This window comes from Lacerta agilis, chromosome 6 (genome assembly GCF_009819535.1).
Source record: "Lacerta agilis isolate rLacAgi1 chromosome 6, rLacAgi1.pri, whole genome shotgun sequence".
NCBI lineage: Eukaryota > Metazoa > Chordata > Lepidosauria > Squamata > Lacertidae > Lacerta > Lacerta agilis.
In genome coordinates this window covers 72568894-72591488 of record NC_046317.1, presented here as the reverse complement: position 1 = coordinate 72591488, position 22595 = coordinate 72568894, and the positions used below count along the sequence as shown (strand labels likewise).

General features: G+C 42.6%; 1 protein-coding gene across 1 annotated transcript in view; it reads right to left on the bottom strand.

Moving 5' to 3' along the window:
* Positions 1-7517: 7517 nt before the first annotated feature.
* Positions 7518-22595, bottom strand: part of TOP1 (DNA topoisomerase I) — a 73223-nt gene continuing 58145 nt past the window's right edge. Inside the window, exons 11-21 of the mRNA XM_033153394.1 lie at positions 20928-21050; positions 20365-20552; positions 18942-19086; positions 18349-18492; positions 17557-17742; positions 16763-16831; positions 15029-15143; positions 13286-13413; positions 9870-9964; positions 9132-9281; positions 7518-8961 (exon numbers count right to left, since the gene is read on the bottom strand). Of these exons, the coding sequence (XP_033009285.1) occupies positions 8859-8961; positions 9132-9281; positions 9870-9964; positions 13286-13413; positions 15029-15143; positions 16763-16831; positions 17557-17742; positions 18349-18492; positions 18942-19086; positions 20365-20552; positions 20928-21050 (1446 nt within the window). The 3' untranslated portion in view covers positions 7518-8858. The remainder of the gene's footprint in view (positions 8962-9131; positions 9282-9869; positions 9965-13285; positions 13414-15028; positions 15144-16762; positions 16832-17556; positions 17743-18348; positions 18493-18941; positions 19087-20364; positions 20553-20927; positions 21051-22595) is intronic.

Sequence of the window (22595 nt, the reverse complement as noted above, 5' to 3'; positions counted from 1 at the left end):
AAGCCACAAAATTTCAATTTAGTCACAGGCCTCCTTTGCCTGTAGGAGATAGCAGATTTGACTAGATTGGGTGCTATGTAGGTTTCAGGTTACACTTAAAGCTATCTGGGACAAATACAACTAAAATGGCTAATACACACACACACACACACATATCTCAACCAGCACCAACTAGGATCTGTCTATAGCCTTAAGCAAAATACATAGGTTCCTCGTTAGGTAGAGAAGTGGCAGTTTTTATATTAGCAAAACTGAGGATTAATTTTAGATGCTATGCTATAGATTTTTTAAAACCAAGACCCCAGCTCGGGACCTTCCTTGTGTGCATATGCCTGCCTTGATGTGCAACTGTGTGCAGAAACTAGCTGACTCTACAAAGGTAAAAATTCACATTTGTTATTCCACCCACTCTGCTTCTGCCTCTGCCCAGCAATGGCATACAGTCCCTAGAAGATTGCTTAGCAAAGACCGTGGCCCTTTGAAAAGTACTAGGGAACAGGCAGGCAGTTAATTCTTCACCCATACCCACACCCACCACTATAGCCAAGTCCTGCAAGAACTCTGAAACACAGGCTTCATGGGTCCATGTGCAAGTAACCATTGCCATGTACAGACCTACCCAAATAGTGTCCACATAATGGATCCTCCCTGGCATTGCTGAATCACATATGACTGGTCTCTACAGTGTGTTGCTCCTAGAGTAAAGGTAAAGGGACCCCTGACCATTAGGTCGTCACGGACAACTCTGGGGTTGCGGTGCTCATCTTGTTTTACTGGCCGAGGGAGCCGGCGTACAGCTTCCGGGTCATGTGGCCAGCATGACTAAGCCGCTTCTGGCGAACCAGAGCAGCGCACGGAAATGCCATTTACTTTCCCGCCGGAGTGGTACCTATTTATCTACTTGCACATTGATGTGCTTTTGAACTGCTAGGTTGGCAGGAGCAGGGACCGAGCAAAGGGAGCTCACCCCGTTACGGGGATTCGAACCACCGACCTTCTGATCAGCAAACCCTAGGCTCTGTGGTTTAACCCACAGCGCCACCCGCTCCTAGAGTGCATTGCCCCTATTGCAGTGCTGCCGCGGTGTGAAGAACATAAAAGCTCTGCTGGGTCAGTCCAGTCTTCTGCTCCCAGTGGCTGAGCAGGTGCCCCATAGGGAGCCTCGAAGGATGGGAGCGTGGCTGCCCTCTCTCCCACTCTTGTTCCCGAGCAAGTGGTATTCAGAGGCATACCACCTCTTGACACTACACCAGTTGTAAGCATTAGCTTTGCTTTTGTTCCCTTTTTATAAAACACAAGAATCAAAAGATATTTATTTTCACAATCTCCCTGCTTACCCTCTCTGGGTTGGTTCACACATGCGCACATCCTGCAGTCAATCACAGCTGAAGCGCCTGCAGTTCATCACACAACTCTGCAGTCGTCGAATGAACTCCTTGCCTCCACAATTATCTGCCGTCAGTCAGCCCAAGTTGTTCAGAAGGCTAGAGTTGGTATTTCTCCTGCTACGCAAGTGGTCAGGGGTTTGTGTAAGCTTGCTCCTTAGGGTTTTCAAAACTAGTCATGTGCGGACCAGGAAGTAAGATAAGATAGTCTAGAGAACCAACTTGATGCAGTAGCTAAGACAGGGTTGGGACATTTGTAGCATCCCAGATTTTGTTGGGACTACATTCCCATCGTCTGTGACCATTGGCCTTGGAGGCTGGGGCTGATGGGTGTAGAGATGTGAAGGCCTGGAAAACCCCAGGAAAAATTCGGGGAAAACCCATTTCCCCCCGTTTTTTCCCCTGAAGCCCTTTTTTCCGAAAAATTGAAACAATTGATTCAATCCAAGCAAACATTCAGTTTTTAGAAGTCCGTAATAACTGTGATAATGACAGACACAACAGAGTAGATGCAGAAGCAGAGACTGAAACTGATACTGATCATTACAGCTCAGAAAATGATTCTGATTAAATTTCATGCCCATTCATTGAAATTTAGTTCTACTTCCCTCTTGAGTTCTTTTTTATGAGAATGTTTTTTTAAATACTGTGGAGAGGAAATATGAATAATTGTTACTTCTGGATTTTTAAAAATTGTTTTGTGGAGTTTTTTTTTTTTTTGTTCCACATAAACTAGTAAACAGTTCAGGAGATTGTTGCTCCATTTGTTACAAATACAAATAAATATTATTTTAAAAGTAAATTCTGTTTGTAATAATTGTTTGGATACACTATATTTTGAATATGCTAGTTGTGATAAGTTTATGCCCATTAAAATTGTCCAGTTATATTTTATGTTTCTAAAGTAACAGAATGACTTTCAATCTGGAAAAGAAAAAAGTGCCAATGTAGCATTTTTTTCAATTTTTCCAAAAAAATTCCGTTTTTTCCTGGAAAAAACTTGAGTTTTTTCTGAGCTTCAAAATTTCCAGAAATTTTACATCTCTAGATGGGAGTTGGAGTCCAGTGGTTGGAGGGAAAGAGGTTCCTCATCTCTGGGCTAGTGCCAAACTAGGATTGGCCATGGAACTCACTGGAGGACCTTGGGCCAATCGTATCTCAACTTAACCTTCCTCACAGGATTATTGTGTGGATAATATGGGGATTGAAGAGGACTATGCATACACAATGCACTCCTCGGAGGAAGGGCAAAAGTAAAATGTATTAGCTATATCAATCGGCTTGGAACATGACAATTGTGCTAGGGGCGACACTTCCATCGGTATTAGATGATGGGGAGACTAAAAATGGTTGTCACATCTACATGGCTTTTGGCACATTGCTCTACTGCTCTAAACGTTTTATGAAATAACTCCCATTTCCACCCACCATTTCTAGTGACAGAAATTGTAGGACACAGCTATTGACCAGATGGATTCTAATCACAAGCATTGTCTTTAGGTCCTTCTCTGGAAAGACTCAAAAGCCGCTCCTGCACTCTTTTCACATCCCCACACCCCTTCCTGGAGACACACAGGGAGTCAGATAGCAATGGCCTACAATGCCTTTTCTTCTTTTGTATTATTTACAGAGCATTATAAATAGAACATTTTGTCCTCCCACATACATCTGGCATTGTCCAATGAAGTGCTTCTGGCGTATTCTGGTCAGCATATCGGAGGTCAAATATTTAAGCATTTTCTTACATTTATAGAACACCTTTCTTTCATTGTGAAACCCAATACATGCAGTCCAGGAAGTCTGCCTCCCAGCCAGGCATTGACCAACCTGATCTGTTGAGCTCCAGCAAGGTGGTAACATCATGCCACCTACAGACCACACCCTGGGATCATATTATCTCGCTACAGGAGAATTTTGGAATGCTTAGCTAGCTATTAGACTCCATCAAATTGTTTTATGAATAATCAACTGTGTGCGCACACAAAAATTATGAAGGTGCAGATACATGATGCCAACTAGAAGCTCCATGAATGTCTGGAGCTCCCGTTGTTGGTTACATCAGATGGAATTTCGTGAGCAAATGATCTTCCTGACAGTGTGAACCCAGCACTGCTCTGGTACACAGCCCATTTGTTTTGCTAATTTGGAATATTCACTGTACAAGTTCAGGCATTATCTTCTCTAGGTCTTTAACAGCCATTTTATATCCAGCCAATGTTCTCAGGCATATAGGGAGAGCTTTTCAAAGGTGAAGAAACACAGGAAAGCAAAGCATGTATAAAAACACTTGATGGAGGAGCCATCTGTATCACCCCCCCCATCTTATTGCATACAGCTGAAGCAGCAGCCTTTGCCAACATGGTGCCCTCCAAATATTCTGGATTCTCAGCAGGCTGACCAAACAGACACTGGTTGGGAGTTGTGGTCCAAAAGAAACCTGAAGGACACCAGATTGGTGAAGGCTGAGCTAGTGTCTCCAGGGTTATGCCTGATATTTAAATGAATGGTGGTGAAAGCAGTGATTCAGCACTGTTGCTGTACTTATCATCACAGGAACTCAAGGGTGCAGCAAGGGCACTGGAAAACCAAGTTCCTTACTCTCCTGTACCTACCATCATCAGGGCATCTGGATAGCTGCGGGTACTGCTGATATGATCTTGGCTCCAATTTATTGCTCAAGGGCAGGGTGAACTTCTGAAGGACTGCCCAAACAGCAGCTAAATTGCTAGCACGTATACTTGTATCTTTCAAGGCTGCCAGGCCTGCATACACTTTCTCCATTCTCTCTCCCCTGCTCCAATTTGAAGGTTAAGTTGGGTAATAACTGTTCAATGGTAGAGCACATGATTTGCCTACAGAAAGTTCCACATTCAGTAACCAACAAGTCCAGGTAGGGATGGGAAAAAGTGGAACCTTGGACCACTGCTGCCAGTTAGCCAACCAAGTGGCCTTTAGACCTTTGGTACATCCAGCTCACTGCCACCTCTAGTGACTGGCAGTGGCTTGCCTGGGGAATATTCCCAGTCCTGGCGATGGCGGGGATTGAACAGTAGACTTCCTACATACAAAGCAGATGCTCTTATTAATGACCTAGCAGCCCTTCACCAGGGATGCAGAGTTTTAAGGTATAAGGCTGGTTCCTATGCTCATATGCAATGTAGAGACAGTAAATTCCATGTCTAAGCTGTGTTTGAGTGCTTGGGGCCAAATCCAACCCTGTTGACTCCACTGGATGCCAACTAGAAGTGGTCTAGGGTGGCCATGCTAGGTGTATAGTATGGGGGTTTGTTTGTTTTTTGGTATGTTGTAGAAAGTGATTTTCGGTTTGTGGTCATGTGTATGCATGTCAATACTCACCATTCTAATGGCAAAATTTGTTCCTAACTAAAACACAATTATGGAAGCACTACAAAGCACACACACACACACACACAAACCAGATGCAGAAATAGCAAATGTCAACATGGAATGTTTAGATTCAGGATTTTTGTCAAATGTTAAGAGCTTGAGAAACTTTTGTTCACCACCCGAGTGGGCTCAGAAAACACTGCAAGCAATTACAAAATACAACAAACGTATCTAAAAGACTCTGACCTTATTTATATGGCTGGATGACAAGATGCATTTCTACACTGCAAAATGATGGGGAAACAACTTCATGGCTTAATTGGATCTGAAGCGAGAGAATCTGCTGGTTCTTAACTATTTATGGAATAGATTCTCCACGACTGTTGCTATCTCTCATTTGGCAGCATTGTTTCCACCAAGGGCCAATGCATCACTATATCGAGAGGCCTTGAAACAGATGGATTTCCTACTTGCCTTAAATGCAGACAAAAGGAGGAGGGAACCCCTGGTGGGAAACACTCTCCCCTGGGATTACAGGCTTGTTCTGAGCTTCCTGTCAATAACTTCAGGCACAGAATAATCTAACACATCTGATTAAGATGGGATGCGGTTGGAGTCAGTGGGGGAGAACATGTAAAAATAGAAAGCGTGCTTATAATAGGCAACATTGTTACAACTTCAGAGACATAAGGCTGCTTTCAGAGAACTTATAATATTTGCTGCTCTCACAAATTTTATCACTAAAGTTAAAAAGAGGTGGGAAGGGGGAATCTCCCGAAGGAGATTTTTGAAGGTATTATTGTGGAAGACACAGCTAGGCAGAAACCTTTGGTAAATGCTTCTAGCGCAGTGGTTAGATGCAAGCTAACTGGGAAGGAATTCCCCATTAGAAACAGAGGGATGAGCACAGCACCTTGGCTAAAGCTGTAGAAGTGATGGGGAGCTGATGCACTCAAACTCCATCCATCCCTGGCCATTCACTATCACTACTGAATTACCCAAATATAAACCATGTCAACTGCTCCGTTCAGTCCAAAAGTCCATGCCAGCAACTTGAGATTGCTACTTGCATCGCATAATGGTGCAATTCCACTTGCTAGCCCATTGGGCAATGTGATTAGTAACCACAGTGATAGAATATATTCTTCATGCTGTACCAAGTGGAATCTGGCACAGCAGTGGATAAGTGAGCTGTGAAGTCACTGGCTGAGTGGCTTGAGGCAAACCACTATAGGCCTGTCCGGATGCCTTGCGATTACAAAATGATTGAAAAGGACTTGCCCACACTTGCTGACCTCGCCAACTCTGCTGTGCCCCTACTATGTGTTGGGAGGAGGAAGGTTTGAGCTATATGCATGTGAATTTCCTATGTGATTTGGAACCCTTGTTGTTTTGTGGGAGAACACCCCGATAAGGCATTAAAATAACTTCTCATCTACAACACGGGAGTACTGACCTACCTTATCTGAATGTTGTAAAGATTACTGCTAAGGAGAATATACTGAACCCTTTATTAATTAGAAGTCATCAAAGCAAACCAGTTCCAGTGGTCAAGAGGTGGACAGATCCTGTCTATAGTTTCTCCTTATACCGCCTTCATTTGTCCTAGAGAAGGCTACTCTAGGCCTTTTATGAAATTCTAACAAGCAAAATGATCAAACCGAGCAAGCATGCATGAAAACACTTGGTGTATAAAAAATTTTATTCCGTTCACAGGGCTAGTATTTCCTTGCTGTGTAAATGGAATTTGTAGGAAGGTGAGGCAGGTACACAGAATACATACGAGTCTCCTTACCTTTACCTGTTTACATTACCTGTGATTCTGAAAAATTCATTTCAGTATCTGGTTTGAATGTGCAAATTTAAGATAAACCAACCTCAAACGGGGATTTAAAAAGGCCCTAGGGGCGGCTGCCATGCCTGATTCATTTGGAGTGGCAGTGCCAAACAGCAGCAAGGTCAATGGCCCTAGAATGCAGATGTGAAAAACCATTTAGCACCTGTAATACAGCAAATTGAGTGGTGCTACCCAAGATCTGATAGCTGTATGTGGTTAGATGTGCATGGCCAGTGTTTCCATTTATCCATACCTTTGAATATCAGTGGGTTTGAGGCACCAATTTCTTGTGATTTCAAGCATACCCGATTCTTGATGCAGGCCATAAGAAAAGTGAACATGTGTCCTGTCTTTTGTACAAAGGCACAAGATGACATACCAGTCAACTCTGTCAAAGCAGGTTGACTAGCGTTGAGTTCATGTTGGAGAATGCCTTAGCTCTCCAAACTCTTGAAAGCAAGACACATGGAAGATGCAGTATTCTGAGGCTCTCCAAGTCAAGAAAGCAAATGGTTTGATCACCAGAAAAAGTGTAGCTACAGTCACCTTGAAGAATACAGCGCTTCCTTCCTAAACACTTGTCCTTGTTTGCTTCTAGAGAAGAGTGCCAAGAACCAGCCATGAAAAAATTGTTCTGGCTGTGGATTGGAGCTAGAGGGAAATCTTCAGAACCAGGCTGGCCCTAGATAACTTTATATGTAGGATCCAGCATGCAAGGCACTGTACAAAAATACCCAGAGAACTGGCAAACTACTATTTGGCTGCCAATGTCTATGGTGTAGAAGGCCACATAGAATCTTGACTGCGCCTCCGGTCCACAGTTCCTCAGGCATTTCATCCTGGAGCACCTCCACACCCCACATCCTTCCCCAAAGCATCTCCTGACAGCTATTGGCCTGCAGCCAGCCATTCAGCTCTCTGGGTACAAGAACACACAGATGCTGGCATTGCGTTAAGTTGTAGGAATTTATTTTAAATAACCTACAGTTGATTAAAAGGGGATTCATGATAAAAATAGAAGATACTTGTTGAGGAAAGACTGCGGGAAACTTGTTTTTGCACCACACTAAGCTAACAATGCCTCTAAAACTAATGGATTATAGCAAAAAAAGGTTTCACATTAAAATTCTGCTTTAATTTTTTTTAAAGTTTTTGTACACAATTACAAAAGAAAAAAAAATAAAAAGACCTAAGATCTTGATTATTTTTCCTTTTTTTTTTGGACCAAAGCTCACTTCCCTCAAAAATTTATTGACCTGTGAAAGTTCTTTTTACACAATAAAATCTTTCAAGTAAAAGAGAGGAGGGTGGAGTTTTCTTTTTTTTTAAAAAGGAGGGAGAAAAGAAAAACAATCCTGCCAAAGAAAGCAAAGCAAAACCCACAAATGTGGATATTCCTGATATATATATATCTATATATATATATAATGTACTCAGAACAAAGTATGATGGGAAAACATTTTGTTACCAATTTATTTGTACTCATAATGCATCAACCCTCCCCAGCCCATTCCTTCCTACCCCCTGCAAATCTACATGATCTTTAAGATCAAGAAAAAAAGCTTAAATATTTTAAAATAATTAAAAGTAGTAAAAATTCACATTAACAAAAGAAGAAAAAGAAAATAACACTCAAGTCAGGAAGGATCTTCCCATCATGCTTTGCTTTGAAGAGATGTTGTATTTTTATTATAGGTTTTCAATACCATGATGGTGGCAAGTAAAAATGAAAACAACTGAGTGTTTCCATGATGACTGTTGTGGCCAGAGCCAGTGTGCTGAGAAGGCTTCAGTTGTGTTAAATTAATGAGGGAGATGGGGCGGGAAATTAAGGGAATCCATTTTCTATTAAAATATAGAAGTTATTGCAAAACCCTAACTGTAAAAACACACCAATATCTCATTGGATTCTGTATACAGTAGCTAATGATTTCCAAGCTCCTCAGTGTAATGGTGAATTTGCCTGGCAGAAGGTTAACAAATTCCCCCATCCACTTGTCCTCCCCCTCCAGAGACAAAAACACAAACCATACAGCTAGAATTTGGGTTTCTGAAACAGGTTTAAATAAGTTGTCCATAGGACAACTGGCTCAGCAACTCTATAATATTTCCAGGCCTATCTTTTCTCAAAGATGTTGGGTATTTTATCAGACACTCGCTTTCCCCTCCCGACACCCCCCTCCCCTCCCCCAAATATAAAGGACAAGTAAGGCTCACAGTTTTATCAATCTCCCTAAAACCAGGCTATTCCCCTTCTCATTCATAAGATTCAGCCCATTAAAATCAGGTTAGAACTCAAAGTCTTCATCTGCCATGTCAATCGCCCAGGCAAATTTCTCCCGTTGGGTTTTGTTATAGATCTTCTCTATAGGTATTCCAAATTTCTTGCACCTGGAGGGAGAGAAAGAGAGGAATAAAAAGGATGAACAGCAAGAGGTGTGTACAGCCAAACAACTACAAAAGTGCACCTCAGCAGAACCAATGCCTCTTTTCTTTTCAAAGACTGAAGCAAGGCAATAAGGTGGAGGCTGCACTTTTTCCCCCAACAGGCAAGGGCTTACCAGGCAACAGAAATCCTAGGATCCAGATAATTTAGTTTGGAGGTCCCCAAGGCAATCTGCTTGTTTTCCTCCCGGTCTGTAGCTTGGACCTCCAATTTCATCAGCTGTTCTGCAACCCTTTGTACTGCTTTCTTCTTACTTTCTACGGTCCTGTGAGGGGCAAGGAGATAGAAAAAAAAATTCAGGTGGGAACTATAAATGGCTTTTCTTTCTAAGGGAATGAAGAACACCCAAACACCAAAGGCTAATCCAATATTCTGTTTCCCACAGCGCTCAGCCAGATGCCTCTGGGAAGCCCATAAGCAGGCCATGAACACAACAGCCCTCTCCCTCAGTTGCTCTACAGTTACTGGTATTCAGAGGCATGTGGTCTCTGATCCTGAAGAAAGGCTACAGCTATCATGACAAACAGCCATTAATAGCTTTTTTCATGACAGGCATGAATTTATTCTCTTTTTAAAGCAGTCTTAAAGTTGGTGGCCATCACTACATACTGTGGTAGCCACTAGGCACTGTCACAAAAGTTTTTTTTCCTGACAAGTAAGGGGAGACATGGTAGAGGTATATATAATTAGGCAGGAGGTAGAGAGAAGAGGGTTTTTTTTCCTTCCTTTCACATAGTACCATCCCAGTGACAAGGTGAGCCATTTAAACAGTAACCTCATTCTGAGCAAAGTTGGTTTCCCTGAGTGCCATGCAGAAGTGTTTGGATACACGTGTCACAGCAATGCGACTTACTTTTTAGATTTCTCATCCCTCCGGACCTTGGCATCGGCTTTGGCGCTTTTCAGTTCTCTTTTGGCATCAGCCAGCTGTTCCTTCTTGGCATCAATCTAGGGAAGGCAAAACACAGAGAGCAGGAGATGGAAGGTGTGGAGCTGACAAGCTGCAAACAGCTAGCAGACTTTTGTCTCCATTGGCGTTCTAGATACCAAAGCAGCGTCTCTGTCCAACACACTTCACTGGGTGTCTAACAAGCCTTTCTTTACCTTGACTAAAGTTTCACAGAAGAGCTGGCTGGGATTTACATTTTTAGATAGGCATACAAGGATCAAACTTGCCAATGTGATTACCAGGACTTTAGATACCAAACTTATGGCACTGCACTTAGAAAGGAACATTGATTCACTTACTGTGAGTGGTATAAGCAGATATCCATTTAGAGGGCTGTCTAAAGCAGGGAAAAGTGACTTGAATAATCTGCTCACCCAAGTTCCTCTGTGCAGTTTGATCCATGACTAAGCTTGAAGCACAGAGTCGATCAGGCAGCCATCACGACAGACAATGGTGTGGCAGTAGCTGTCGCCCCGTACCAACCTAGAAAGCCCACTCAGGGTATGTGAGCTATTATTTGTTTTTAGGTTGCCACGGGAGATAGAGCAACATGGGGAGGCTAGGTGAGATCTAAGTGCAGGTTCCAAAGAAATATAAATGGTCATCTAAGCTGGAGGCTGAATGTTCTGAAGAACGCTTCTTCTGAAGGCCCTTTACAAATGCATACAGCTCTAAACTGTAAAGCCGGGCGAGCATAAATGCAGACAACAATGTTGGTACATTAACATCAATAATGTCAATGTTAGTGGGTTCCTGGATGCCCTAGTGACATTTGCCGTGATCTGCAAAGAAATGGGCAAATGCTGAGTTTCAAAGGCTATGGGAGAAAAGTATATGAAAGAAATAAAAAAGAGTAAACCTCAGCACAAAGCCAGAGAAAAGAAGGAAATGAGGAAAAAAAGGTCATCTTTGGGCAATGGCAGGGACTAAACTGAAGGAGGCACTATAGTGAGGAAAGCCTATACAAATATTCAAGTCACATGTTACGCCTGGGAAAATCAGGAGACACAACTCACGGGTGGGGAACCTGTGCTCCTTTAGATGCTGATGGATTCCCAGCTCCCATCAACCCCAGCCAGCATGGCCCAAGTCCAGGCGTGATGGGATGGGGGAGCCTAAGTCCAGCAACATCTGGAGGGCCACAGATCTCCCATCTTGGGCCTAGATGGATGCTTCTCAGGCCAACCTGAGAAGACTCAAGGTTTTATCCAACAAATACCTTGATGTGTCACAAGTCCAACAGTATGCACTGTCAGACTAGAAGCCCTGGCTTGGGTGCCAAGTTTGCTTCTGTTGGCAGCAGAATTCTCTGAGCAGAGTGCCCTTCAAAAGACCCTGTCAAGTTGCAACTTTATTAGATGGGGGGGGGGGACCTAGGGCGCAGGAAAAGCTTCACATGTACAACTACACAACACAGACCTAGAAACCCTTCATATGAATAATGGAATTCAGGAAACAAAGTGTACAATACAAATAGTCAATGGGTGACTGGGGAAGAAGTGCATGAAGCCATATAAATGGAACCCTCCAAATACAACTGCCTATTTAAAGGTCCAGATGCACTGTGCTAGGTCACATCAGGAAACTTTCTCGACCCAAGCAATCATGGATTTGTTCTAAAGCAGAGAGAGGGAATCTATGGCTTTGCAGATGCTCTTTGATGCCAACTCCCATCAGTTCCAGCCCAGCAATATTTGTAGGGCCACAGGTTCCCCCTTCTCTGCTCTAAAGGAATGAAAAGCAGAAGCTGTGTGATCTGCGACAAACTAAGTAAGATGATCTGAAGCTGAAGGTTCGCAGCTCCATTCGCCTAAGCTGTGACTGACAGACTGTTCGGCTCAGCTAAGAATAATGGGACAGGTGAGTGGGGGGAGTGAAGGCAAACAAGTCGTTATCATTCTGTCAAAGCTGTCAGTCCTAACAACTGAAGCAGCCAGGTTAGATATTATGAAAGCCAAAAAGAACACCCCACTGATTAATAAAACAGATTCAGGCTGTAAACCAACCTAACCAAAATGACCTCAGGGTTTTTGTCAGAAATAACCTGAAAAGTAAAAGGGTGGTTTAGACAAGCAAAATATAATCAAATACTCGATATAGATAGGCTTGCAATTTTGTGGAGGAGGAAGGTGGATAATTTTGTGTTAAACCACACAATTATCCTCAAGCCATGGACATGGAATAGTTATCTGTTTTGAACTCGCTTTAACTTCACAAGATAATGAGAAAGTCATAGCCTTTATAGAAATCTGCACAGAATACTTTAGAAAAGATAAGACCTGAGCCACACAAATAGTTCATCACATGGTAAAATATTTTTTGGATCTCACCACTTTGGATCAGACTACAAGTGGGAGAAGGGTTGCACATTCAAGCTTTTCTCCAGGAATGTGGATACAGAAAATGAGCACATCAGAGAAACTGCTATGATAGAAACTTTCTGTCTGCCTATTTAATTTTCTAAGTGCAAGGAACTTTAGGCATTTGGAAAAAAAACATTCACTCAAATGATTTCTCCACCTGTGGGTCTCAAGTGGTACAGTCCAAATACAGCTTTGCCATGTGATTGGCAGTTTGTGCAGACAAGCTGGAAGTCTTCCCTGGGGTCAACTGGTCAAGAAGCTTTCAAATTCAACTATAAAACCTTTCTTCAGCATTGATCTTTATGATGTCTCAGAGAAACCTCAGGAAAGCTCCCAAGCATATGTATCATTAGCTTAGTCTCTTGTTCTTTAAATCAAGTTATTCCTTTCCTCAAGGGTGTTGATCCAGAAAACCAGGAGCTGAATTTTGCTCACACAAAGGCTTTCACACCTTCACCCTTCCTGAACAATCCCCAAAAAACTGCTCCTGGGAGTTGGTGGTCCCTCTCAAGCAGCATGGGAAATGGTCCAGGAGGTTAAGGAGACTGTCCTTATATGAAAGAGATGCTTTCTGGTCATGTAAGGGACTCTCTGGATTTTGCCCAGTGTCCTGTGAGTAAATCAGGAAGGGGAAATGTAACATAACATCAGAGAGCTGTCAGGAGCAAAAAAATAATAATTATGGTACGTTTTTGTGACCCCCACTAGAGATGCTTTATAGATATTTCTCCTCCAGGACTAAAAGGCAACTTGCCAGATGTGCAATTCAGTCAGAAACAGGAAGGATTTGAAGAATGATTTTCTGTAATAAAATCAAGCAGGGTTGTTTTTCTAAAAATCAGAGAAACAAGCTTCACTAGTGAAGTTAGAGGAGAGCTTGACACAGGTCAGCTAAGAAACAGAGGTAGCAAAACTAAGTCTTGGTTTGGGTTTTAATGAAAGGAAGTAGTCAGTTACCTTGCTCTGTAAATTCATCATGGATTTCTCAAAGGTCTTTGGAGGCGCCCTCTGGTGGTTGCAGAGAATAGCAACAGCTCTATTGGCACGGTTATAAGACAGGATCTTTGCTGGGACATTATCATCCGCTAGAAAAGTTCAAAATGAACAAGTGAAATTTGCATTTCTGTACGGAAAAATCTAGCTCTCTCTTGGATAATTTCACTTTTTCATGGGGAAGAGAAATTAGCAGCTTGGCTCTCCGTCATCTGGGATTGGGCGCTGTAGCATTTACAGGTAGGTGGCTGTGTTGGTCTGCCATAGTCAAAACAAAATAAAAAGTAAAAAAAATCCTTCCAGTAGCACCTTAGAGACCAACTAAGTTTGTTCTGTGCTTGCACACGAAAGCTCATACCAAGAACAAACTTAGTTGGTCTCTAAGGTGCTACTGGAAGGAATTTTTTTTTATTTTTTAGTAAATAACATGTTTTGCACGCAGAAGGGCTGAGGTTCAGCCCCCAGCATCTCTAGTTAAGGATCTCAGGCAACAGAGGGGAGAAATGGAGTTCAGAGGAATGACTGCATACAGAAAGACTTGCTCTTTTGAGGGGAGTCCACAGCTTAGTGGCAGAACATATACTTTGCATGTAAAGGATCTCAAGTTCAATCCCTGGCACCTCCGCTTAACAGAATCAGAGAGCAAATGATTGGGAAGGTCTCTGTCTGAGACCATGGAGTGAGTAATACTGGGGGTAGATGAAAAAAATGCACTGACTGGATGCAAAAAAGATTTCTACATTCCTTATGCAGGCTTGAACACCTTAAAGGGCTATGAAAATGCTAATGGTTACAACTTGTATTCTAGTTTATCAGCTCCAGTATTTAGTTTAAACCCCTTGCATTTCAATAGTCTATGATCTAACCATCATTTGCCTCTTGCATTCCTTCTCTGCAAGCCCTGGCTTGCTGGATTTTAAAAAGGCACACCATCCATTTATATGGACAAGACAAACAGAACATCTTTATCTGGCAAAGCCTTGAAGCCCAGGGTCAAGCCTGTCTTCATTGTGGACAGAACATTATCTGATTGAGGTGCATAATATAGACATCCACTGTGGTGGGAGATGGGTTATAATGGTTTTCTCCTGGGAACTATGGGAACCAAATCAATCCTGAAAGGCTGTGAAATATTTACCAAGTGTCCTGGGCTAGCTGTCTTCTCTCTGGCCTGGTTAATTTAGGGCAGCCTTTGTCAACCTGGTGCCATCCAGATGTTCTGTACAGCTTCCTAGAAGTTGTAGTCCAAAACATTTGGAGGGCACCAGGTTAGCAAAGGCAAGTCACAGGCGCCATTTCTATGCAGTAGTAACTTCCTATTTGAAATGTTTCAATACACCTTGGAAGATCTTTTGGAAACCACAGTTGTTTTAAGAATTCTGTGGCCTCCTTTGACATCCTTTGCCACTTAGCACTGGCTGACAAGCTGCCTCTGACCTAATTCAAGGTACTGCTGGGCACATTTCAAATCCGAAATGGACTTGGAAAGGCACAGATTTCAGTTCCTTCCTCCTCAGAAGGTCAGCTAGCCACAACAGCAACTTTGGAACTTTGTTCAATGTGGTTCAAAAATAATTGCCTCTGAACAGAACATGGAACTGTGGAGAAGCCCAAGTAATTTCCAGCCAGTGGCTCTCAAGCCTGCATTTGGATCGATGTTACAATCAACACAGAAAGTATGAAGTGTGCTATCCAAAAAGTACTTACCAGTTGTGAGCTCCTTTAGCTGCTGCTGTAGCGTAATGGAGGCATTATACGTTCGAAATACCTTGGCTGTAAGTCCTTCCATAAGGTCTTGAAGATGCTTATTTAAGATGCTAGTCTAAGGGGAAGACATAAAGGAGGCTTAAATTAATTCCAGCATTCATCAGCAGAACACCTCAACCTGTGCACCCTCCTTACTCTCGTAATTTGAGGAGATGGGAAGTGGGAGGATGAGCCTATCAGTGGCTGGTAGCCACCATGGCTATGTTCTACCTCTGCTGTCCAAGAAAGTATGCCTCTGAATACCAGTTGCTGCAAATCACAAGTGAGAAGGGCTCTGCTGCACTCAGATCCTGCTTCTGGGCTTTCAATCAGCATCTGGCAGGTCACTTATGAGCTTTCACGTGACACAGATACTCCAACTAAATTCCAAGAGGGACAAACTCATCTATTCAAGCTAGTCTTAAACCCTTTTCAGAATTCCTTTTTTTGGGGGGGGGAGGGGGGAGACCACCTCCAGCCTGTGTGTCAAATTAAGCCCCCCAGGTGAGCCAATTTGGTCCACATGGCCATCTTTGGCAGGCCACACCTCCTTGTCACTCCCCTGCTGAAACATGTGTAGCCGAAGAGGCAGCTGCCAAGGAACAACTGGGAGTGCATGTTTTTTTGGCAGCTTACCTTCAGCACAGTTTAAAATTGGCACTGCTGACATTGTTGCAATCAGGAGCTCTGGAACAGAACCAGATCCCTGCTGCTTTCCTGAAGGCATGGATCCACCCAATGCCATATGATGTCAGGCATTTAACGTGTGGTGAACTTTTTGGATTCCACCTCTAAGAGCAATGCATTTCTCCAACTCTTACTTAGGGACTTATAAATGCTTGGTGGGTGGGGAGATCATGGGAAAGTGTTTCTGCCTTCATCTATATGCGTTCATTAGAGCAGGCACCTCCAAACTCGGCCCTCCAGCTGTTTTGGGACTAGGCTCCCATCATCCCTGACCACTGGTCCTGTTAGCTAGAGATGATGGGAGCTGTAGTCCCAAAACAGCTGGAGGGCCGATTTTGGGGATGCCTGCATTAGAGTGTTCTCTTCAGATGCATGTAGATCAGAGGTGGAGCCTGCTTCCCCCCGCCCCCCCCCCATTATGCTCAGTGTCCCCAGAATGAATGCCTGAAAGTGGATTTAGTGAACTGGTAAGCTGAGAATAACAATCCTCTGGCCCTCTTTGGACTACAGCCAGCTCCCATCATCTCTGACCACGAGCCATGCTAGCTGGGGCTGATAGGAATGGGAGCCCAAATCCCTATGGCAAACAATGGAGCTTGTGTTACACATTTTTTTGTCTTTTCAATCTTTACAGGGCACCCTATAACAAAAAGTTCCCAGGGCAGCTTATAGGATAAACCAAGGAGGAATGTAATCAATTGTGATGCAGCACAAAAATCAAACCCCAAATTACAACAGAGAAACAGAAACAAGCCCATAATACTGTATCACACATCCTTCTCTCAAACTGCTGCCACATGACAGTTTCTATGAGGGCAGATTTCAGTTCCATGAACTCTTCTGTTAAATACAAAACTGCCTTCACCATAAGCAGCCTGTTAAAAATTGCACCCTTTCCCAAGCCAATGTAAAGGGAATCATAATCACAGCAAGAATTCCAATTAAAAAATCCAGCCAAGGTTATCATTTATTATTAACTCTCAAGCACCAGGTACGGAAGGGACTCACATTAAGTCTATCAAAGAGGTCATCTTCAGACTGTTTGTTTTCCATGAATAACTGAAGATTCTTAAAAACCTACAAGGCAAACGGATGGGAGAGAAGACGACCATTACAGCATGAAAAAAAGAAACTGGATGGACATCATTCCAATTTGATGGCGGTATAACGTGCTCCTCACTAATTCACATGTCCATGCTTACATGTACACAACGTGGAAGGAACACTTTTCTCTACTGGCCTACAGGAAGTGTGTTGGTGGATCCTGCAAATAAGGGATAGGAGTACATAGACCACTATTCATCAGTGGTGTGTGTGTGTGGGGGGGGAGAAGCAACAAATATTTTCCTGACTGAAGAGGTAAATCAAAGAATTGGGGTGCCTTCCCAATAAGAATAGGCTGAAAGCACTGAGGTAGAGAGGATTTTTGGGGCGGGGAGAGCTACAGAACTTTATAAAAACAATTAACACTATGGAGACAGTGAAGAAAAAGAAAATTAAGGAATGATCCATTAACCATGAAGGTTAAACAGAACCTCCTTGTTTAGATGCAGTTGGTAAGAGCATGAGACGCTTAATCTCAGGGTTGTGGGTCTTTGGGCAAAACAATTCCTGCATTGCCCTTGTGGTCCCACCCAACTCTACATTTCTATGACTCCAAGATGTGAAATATTTATGTTCAGATGGACACTGTACTTACTCAAGGTGGGATCTAAAGACTCACCAGAAGAAAGACAATTCAGTAAGAAGACTTTTCAAACTCCCTTTCATTAAATGATAAGCGCACAAGAAAAAATCCTTACCCTTTTCTCAACGGGGACTTTGTTGTAGTATCGTATGGAATCCTTTCCAAGGAAGTCAAATTCTACCACGTATTCCTGGCCATCCAGCTCCGGATGCAAATTAATATGTTCTACACGGAGGGAGCAGCAGCCCACTGTGTCAGCCGTCTCCCCTTCTTCTTTCTCATTACCAGCTCTCAGAGCAAGCTGCAAATATGAAACAATGAAAGAAAGCAGAGAGATGTCACAAATACAGTAGCACTCAAAACAGAAGGAGGCATTTTTAACCCCATTGGTTAGCCAGCGAGAAGCTGCTTCAGGATTCCTTGTGCTAAGAAGCTATCAGTTTAAACTCCAGAGCTGAGATTATAGCATTTGTAAATGCAACTGAAAGAATACACTAGGCTTGGTCCAATGTCATCTATTTGCTTAGGTGACTGGGGGCCTGTCTGTGTGCCGTCCACATGCCTTAATGAGCTAACACGGGGCAGTGCTTATAGGTAAGTTAGTGCCAATTTTACCAATGATGCTGCAGCAAAATTCCATTTATCATCATTTGACTCCAGAATGGATCTGCCCACTTAGGCTGCCATCTCTTAACAGCATTGCAAAAGGTAAATTGTGTGTGCATGTATGTACATATGCCCCGAGGAAAGTGGGCAGAATTTTACCCGCACTCACATTCATTCATCTCATAGTTAAGCAATCACAAAAAACAGTTTCAAACCAATGCTTCAACAAGTCTAGGCTGAGGAGCCCTGCCTAGGCAATTAAAAAAAAAAGGAAGGAACTGGAAAAGTGACAGATTCTCACTTTGTCAATGAAGTACAGCGCAACCGCCCTCTGCCGCACTTTCATCTCTTTGGACTTCCAGTCTTCTCGATAATTATTTCGAATCTTATCTACACATTTCTTCAGTCTCCGAGCAGTCTCATATTTCTGCCAGTCCTTCTCACCCTGCAGAGGCAATCACAAGAACAACATGATGACCTGCTCCAGAGCATAAAGGCTCCAGTTTGGAGATGGAGCATATTTTAAGAATACTTTTCCAAGATTCCCTCATTGCCACCGTACAGACATTATTCGACTTGATCGTTACTACCTATTTTAAAGACACACTGAGCTGGCAGCAGAGTCGCAAAAAAGTAATGAAGTACTCTTTGGATCTCCCATTTAATGGCACATCGATTCCTTAGGAAAGGTCAGTAGTCCCTGGTTCAATTCCAGCATCTCCAGGAAGGGCTTGGAAAGACGCCCATCTGAATTCCTGGAGAGCTGCTTGCAGTCAGTGTAGATGCTGCCGAACTAGATGGAGCAGTGGTTTGGCTTTGTACAAGGCAAATTCCTATGCTACCGAGCATTGGGCATGTCAGAAGTAGCTTGCAAGTTTTCAGACAAACTATCACCTTGATTCTAGAACTGGGATTCAACATGATGTACTTAATAGATCCTTGGATGTTCTCTGTCCATGACACCAACCAGGTCACCTTGTTATCATGCCGGACTTCTTTCCATTTATGTCCAGGGGGAGGGGGAGGAACTTTTGAATCTCTGTACAAGGAAACAAACAAACAAGAACACAACAATGGTTTCAAAACTGAAAAGACTACAAACTGTGAATAACAGCAAAATACAACCAGGAAATAATTTATTCAGTTTAGTTCAGGTAATTGAAGCTGGCACCATTAATTGAAATGAAAGTCACAATACGAACTGCCTAGATTCGCCAGATATTTATAGGCCTCAAGCCTTGCAATCAGAAAAACCAAGTGTGTAAATGTTTGCATCAATTCTTGTATATATCTGCTTTAAGATTCTTAAAAGTTTAAAAGCAAACAAGGCCTATGCTATTCTTACAAATAAAAACTACAATTTTAAGCTGAATGGCATGTTAAAAACTGCTATGCAATTTAGACACTGTAATGTTTTGAAACAGCCCTGTTTCAAAGACCCTTAAGAAGTCTTTCCTCCTGCAACCTTTAACCTGCCCTCATGCTTCTATAAATCACTTTTGCAGAAATACCAAACTGCATAAGCAGCTGAAATCTTACCTCACTCCATCAGCTCTCACCATCCAGTCCCGCCTTCACCAAACCTTGCTTACTGAAGAGAATATTCTGTTCCTTAGGCAAACCAGGCTATCAATATTCTAAGGTCTTCTGAAACTGGGCATGTTGTGATTGCTCTTTTGCCTTAAAATATAAGCTACCATTTCCCGAACTGCAGATTTTTTTCAACACGTCTGACACGGTAAACATTGGGCAAGAGAGATCCCATGTTATTACAATATACCGGGGACCAAGTTTGGATGGGGCTATACCTTCTACAATCTATTAAAGAGCTACAATGGAGTCTGTGAGCTAGGAAACTGGTCTGAAGTGACATAAGGCAAGTGATTTGTTAAAGCTAACAAAGTCTTAGGCTGAACAGTAGAATGCATGTCTGTCTCAAAGTGAGCTGCTTTGAGCTTCCCGAAGGTAAAGGGATGGTGGAAATACAACCACCACCATCTACTAATAATTAAAAATTAATAAATTGATCCAAACGTCTGAGTTTTGCCAGTTCACAATACTTAAAAAAAAAACCTTACAAACTAATGATGTGACAGTTGTTTGTGAACTATGGTGAAAAGTTCACAAGTGGCACTTAACGTGGTATGTACTAGAATTCAACTCTTGGGCTGCACTTATGTTAAAGGAGAGACCCTACAAAGAAATAACAGATTCTACTTGGCAAAGAGGTTATCTGGAGCAAAAAGCCTGAACACAGCTGCTACGCATTATAACCAAAAGTCACTCCTAGCTAGTATGTGAAATCTTCCATGCTCACTTGCTACAATTGATGATGATGTCTTCTGGCATTATCCGCCTCTTCAGCATGCCCATTTTGGGATGGTTTCCACGCCCTCTGAAGAGACCCGGAGGCTCAATCTTAAAGTTGGCAATTCTTTCCTTATGGTTATCCATGATACAATAGCCATATTCTTTTAATAACCGCTCGTTCTCCTCTTTAATTTTCTAGGAGGAAACAAACACCCACAAAAAAGGAATAAATTACAACACACTCCAAACCACACTATAAATTATTCAGAGCCAGAGTTACAAGAAATTTATTAGCTCCATCCAGGTTGTGCTGTAAGAGGCATTTTACAAGTACAGCAAAGCAGAGTGAAAGAAAGCAGCTGTGATCTCGAGAGCGTCAATAGTCACAGGCCTACTCATCACAGTTTAGAAAGAACCTGAAATATCCCTAGCATTTCAAGATCCCATCTGAAGTCTTATCTCTGGACAAGCCTTTAATCTCTTCCTTAACTCACCATTTAGCACCCATCATTTTAGATTGTACCCTTTTGTTTGCACCTTGAAACAACAACAAATTCTAAATCAAGTTACCTGTTTTTCCTCCTTGGTCATCTGTTTTCTGGCTTCTGACTGCGCTTTGAAATACTCACTCATATGGTTAAAGTCACACTTGCTGAGGCTGGTGATGGTACTCTTTTCTTCATGGGTCATTTCCTGCAAAAAAGAAATCTGAATCTATAAAACGCTTAAAAAGGAAACTGCACTCCACCTTGTTTTCAGTAAAGTCAGTTTGGATGCTGCTATCATATATAAGGTCAGTGAAGTTACAACAAGCGCTATAAACCTATAAAAGGCCAAATGCAGAATGGAAGAACATCATGGTTTCATCTTTGAGAGTTATCAACATCTAGTTAAGAAAGAAGGCATCCTTCAGCAAGCCATACTCAAGTGCTGAGAGATGAAACCTTATCAACATTCTACACCAAAGAAGTCTCTGAAGTCAGGGACTATATGTCAAGTATATTCCTGTAATTTCATGTTATTTCTAAGGGTGCTTGAAATCCTGATTTTAAACCTCTTTCGGGGACAGAATGGGGAGTGCAGAACCGAGTGGAGAGAGGAAGGCAAGGAAGAATTCCAGATTGTTGTGCAGAGTCACACTCCTGGACTCGGGAAGCCCTTCTTAGCTTTCCTCTAATTATTAAAATTTTCACCAGGCATTGCTCAGGATGGATTTGATATTCGAGCTTTTTAAAAGAATGCTAAGACTCTCAGAGTGCCAAATATTGCACTTAAAGAATGCTCCTGACAGGCATTGTTTATTACAGAAGTATCCATGTCTCCTAGGAGGCCGGAGTGAAATATAGGAAACTCTCTCAGTTTATCTGAACAATGCTGTGAGGTATCTAGGCTGAGAAATGATTTCCTCAGAGCAGCTAAAAGCAGAATATGGTACTTCTCTCCAACCATTTCATCTTCACAACAACCGTGAAAGATAGAAGAGGTTGAAAAACTGGTCCAATGATACTACACTAGCTATTATACATTATTTTGATCATACTTGTTCCATGTTCCATGAACAGAAGAGAACGCAGGCAGCCTGCCAATCATGGGTCACCTGTGACAGCCTATTTAATATATTTCATCACTTGGCAGATTGATTCTGGTCAGGAAAGCTTTTAATATAAGGTTCCTGGTCCACAGAGTTTAAGTAGAGTGTGCCTGTGATAAACACAGACACATTTGACCGTTTCAGACAGCTTGTGGCCATTCTAGGAAAGTACTTCACACAAAGTAAAAAAAAAAAAATCAAGCCATTTCAACTTAACCAAAGCGTTAGGCAGCACTGCTATCACCAGGCAAAAAGAGCTGTCTCTTCTTTGCATGACTGACAGCTCTTGTAGTTCCCAACTTTAGGATACAGGTACAACAATGGATACCAGACAAGATGCCTCTAAGGCAGGGGTCAGCAACCTTTTCCAGCTGTGGGCCGGTGGACCATCCCTCAGACCATGTGGTGGGCCAGACTATATTTTTTTGAGGGGGGGGAATGAAAGAATTCCTATGCCCCACAAATAACCCAGAGATGCATTTTAAATAAAAGGGCACATTCTACTCCTGTAAAAACACACTGATTCCCGGACTGTCCGTGGGCCGGATTAAGAAGGCAATTGGGCTGCATTCGGCCCACGGGCCTTAGGTTGCCTGCCCCTGCTCTAAGGCATTATTTAAGCTCCAACTGCTTAAATCTTGGCAACC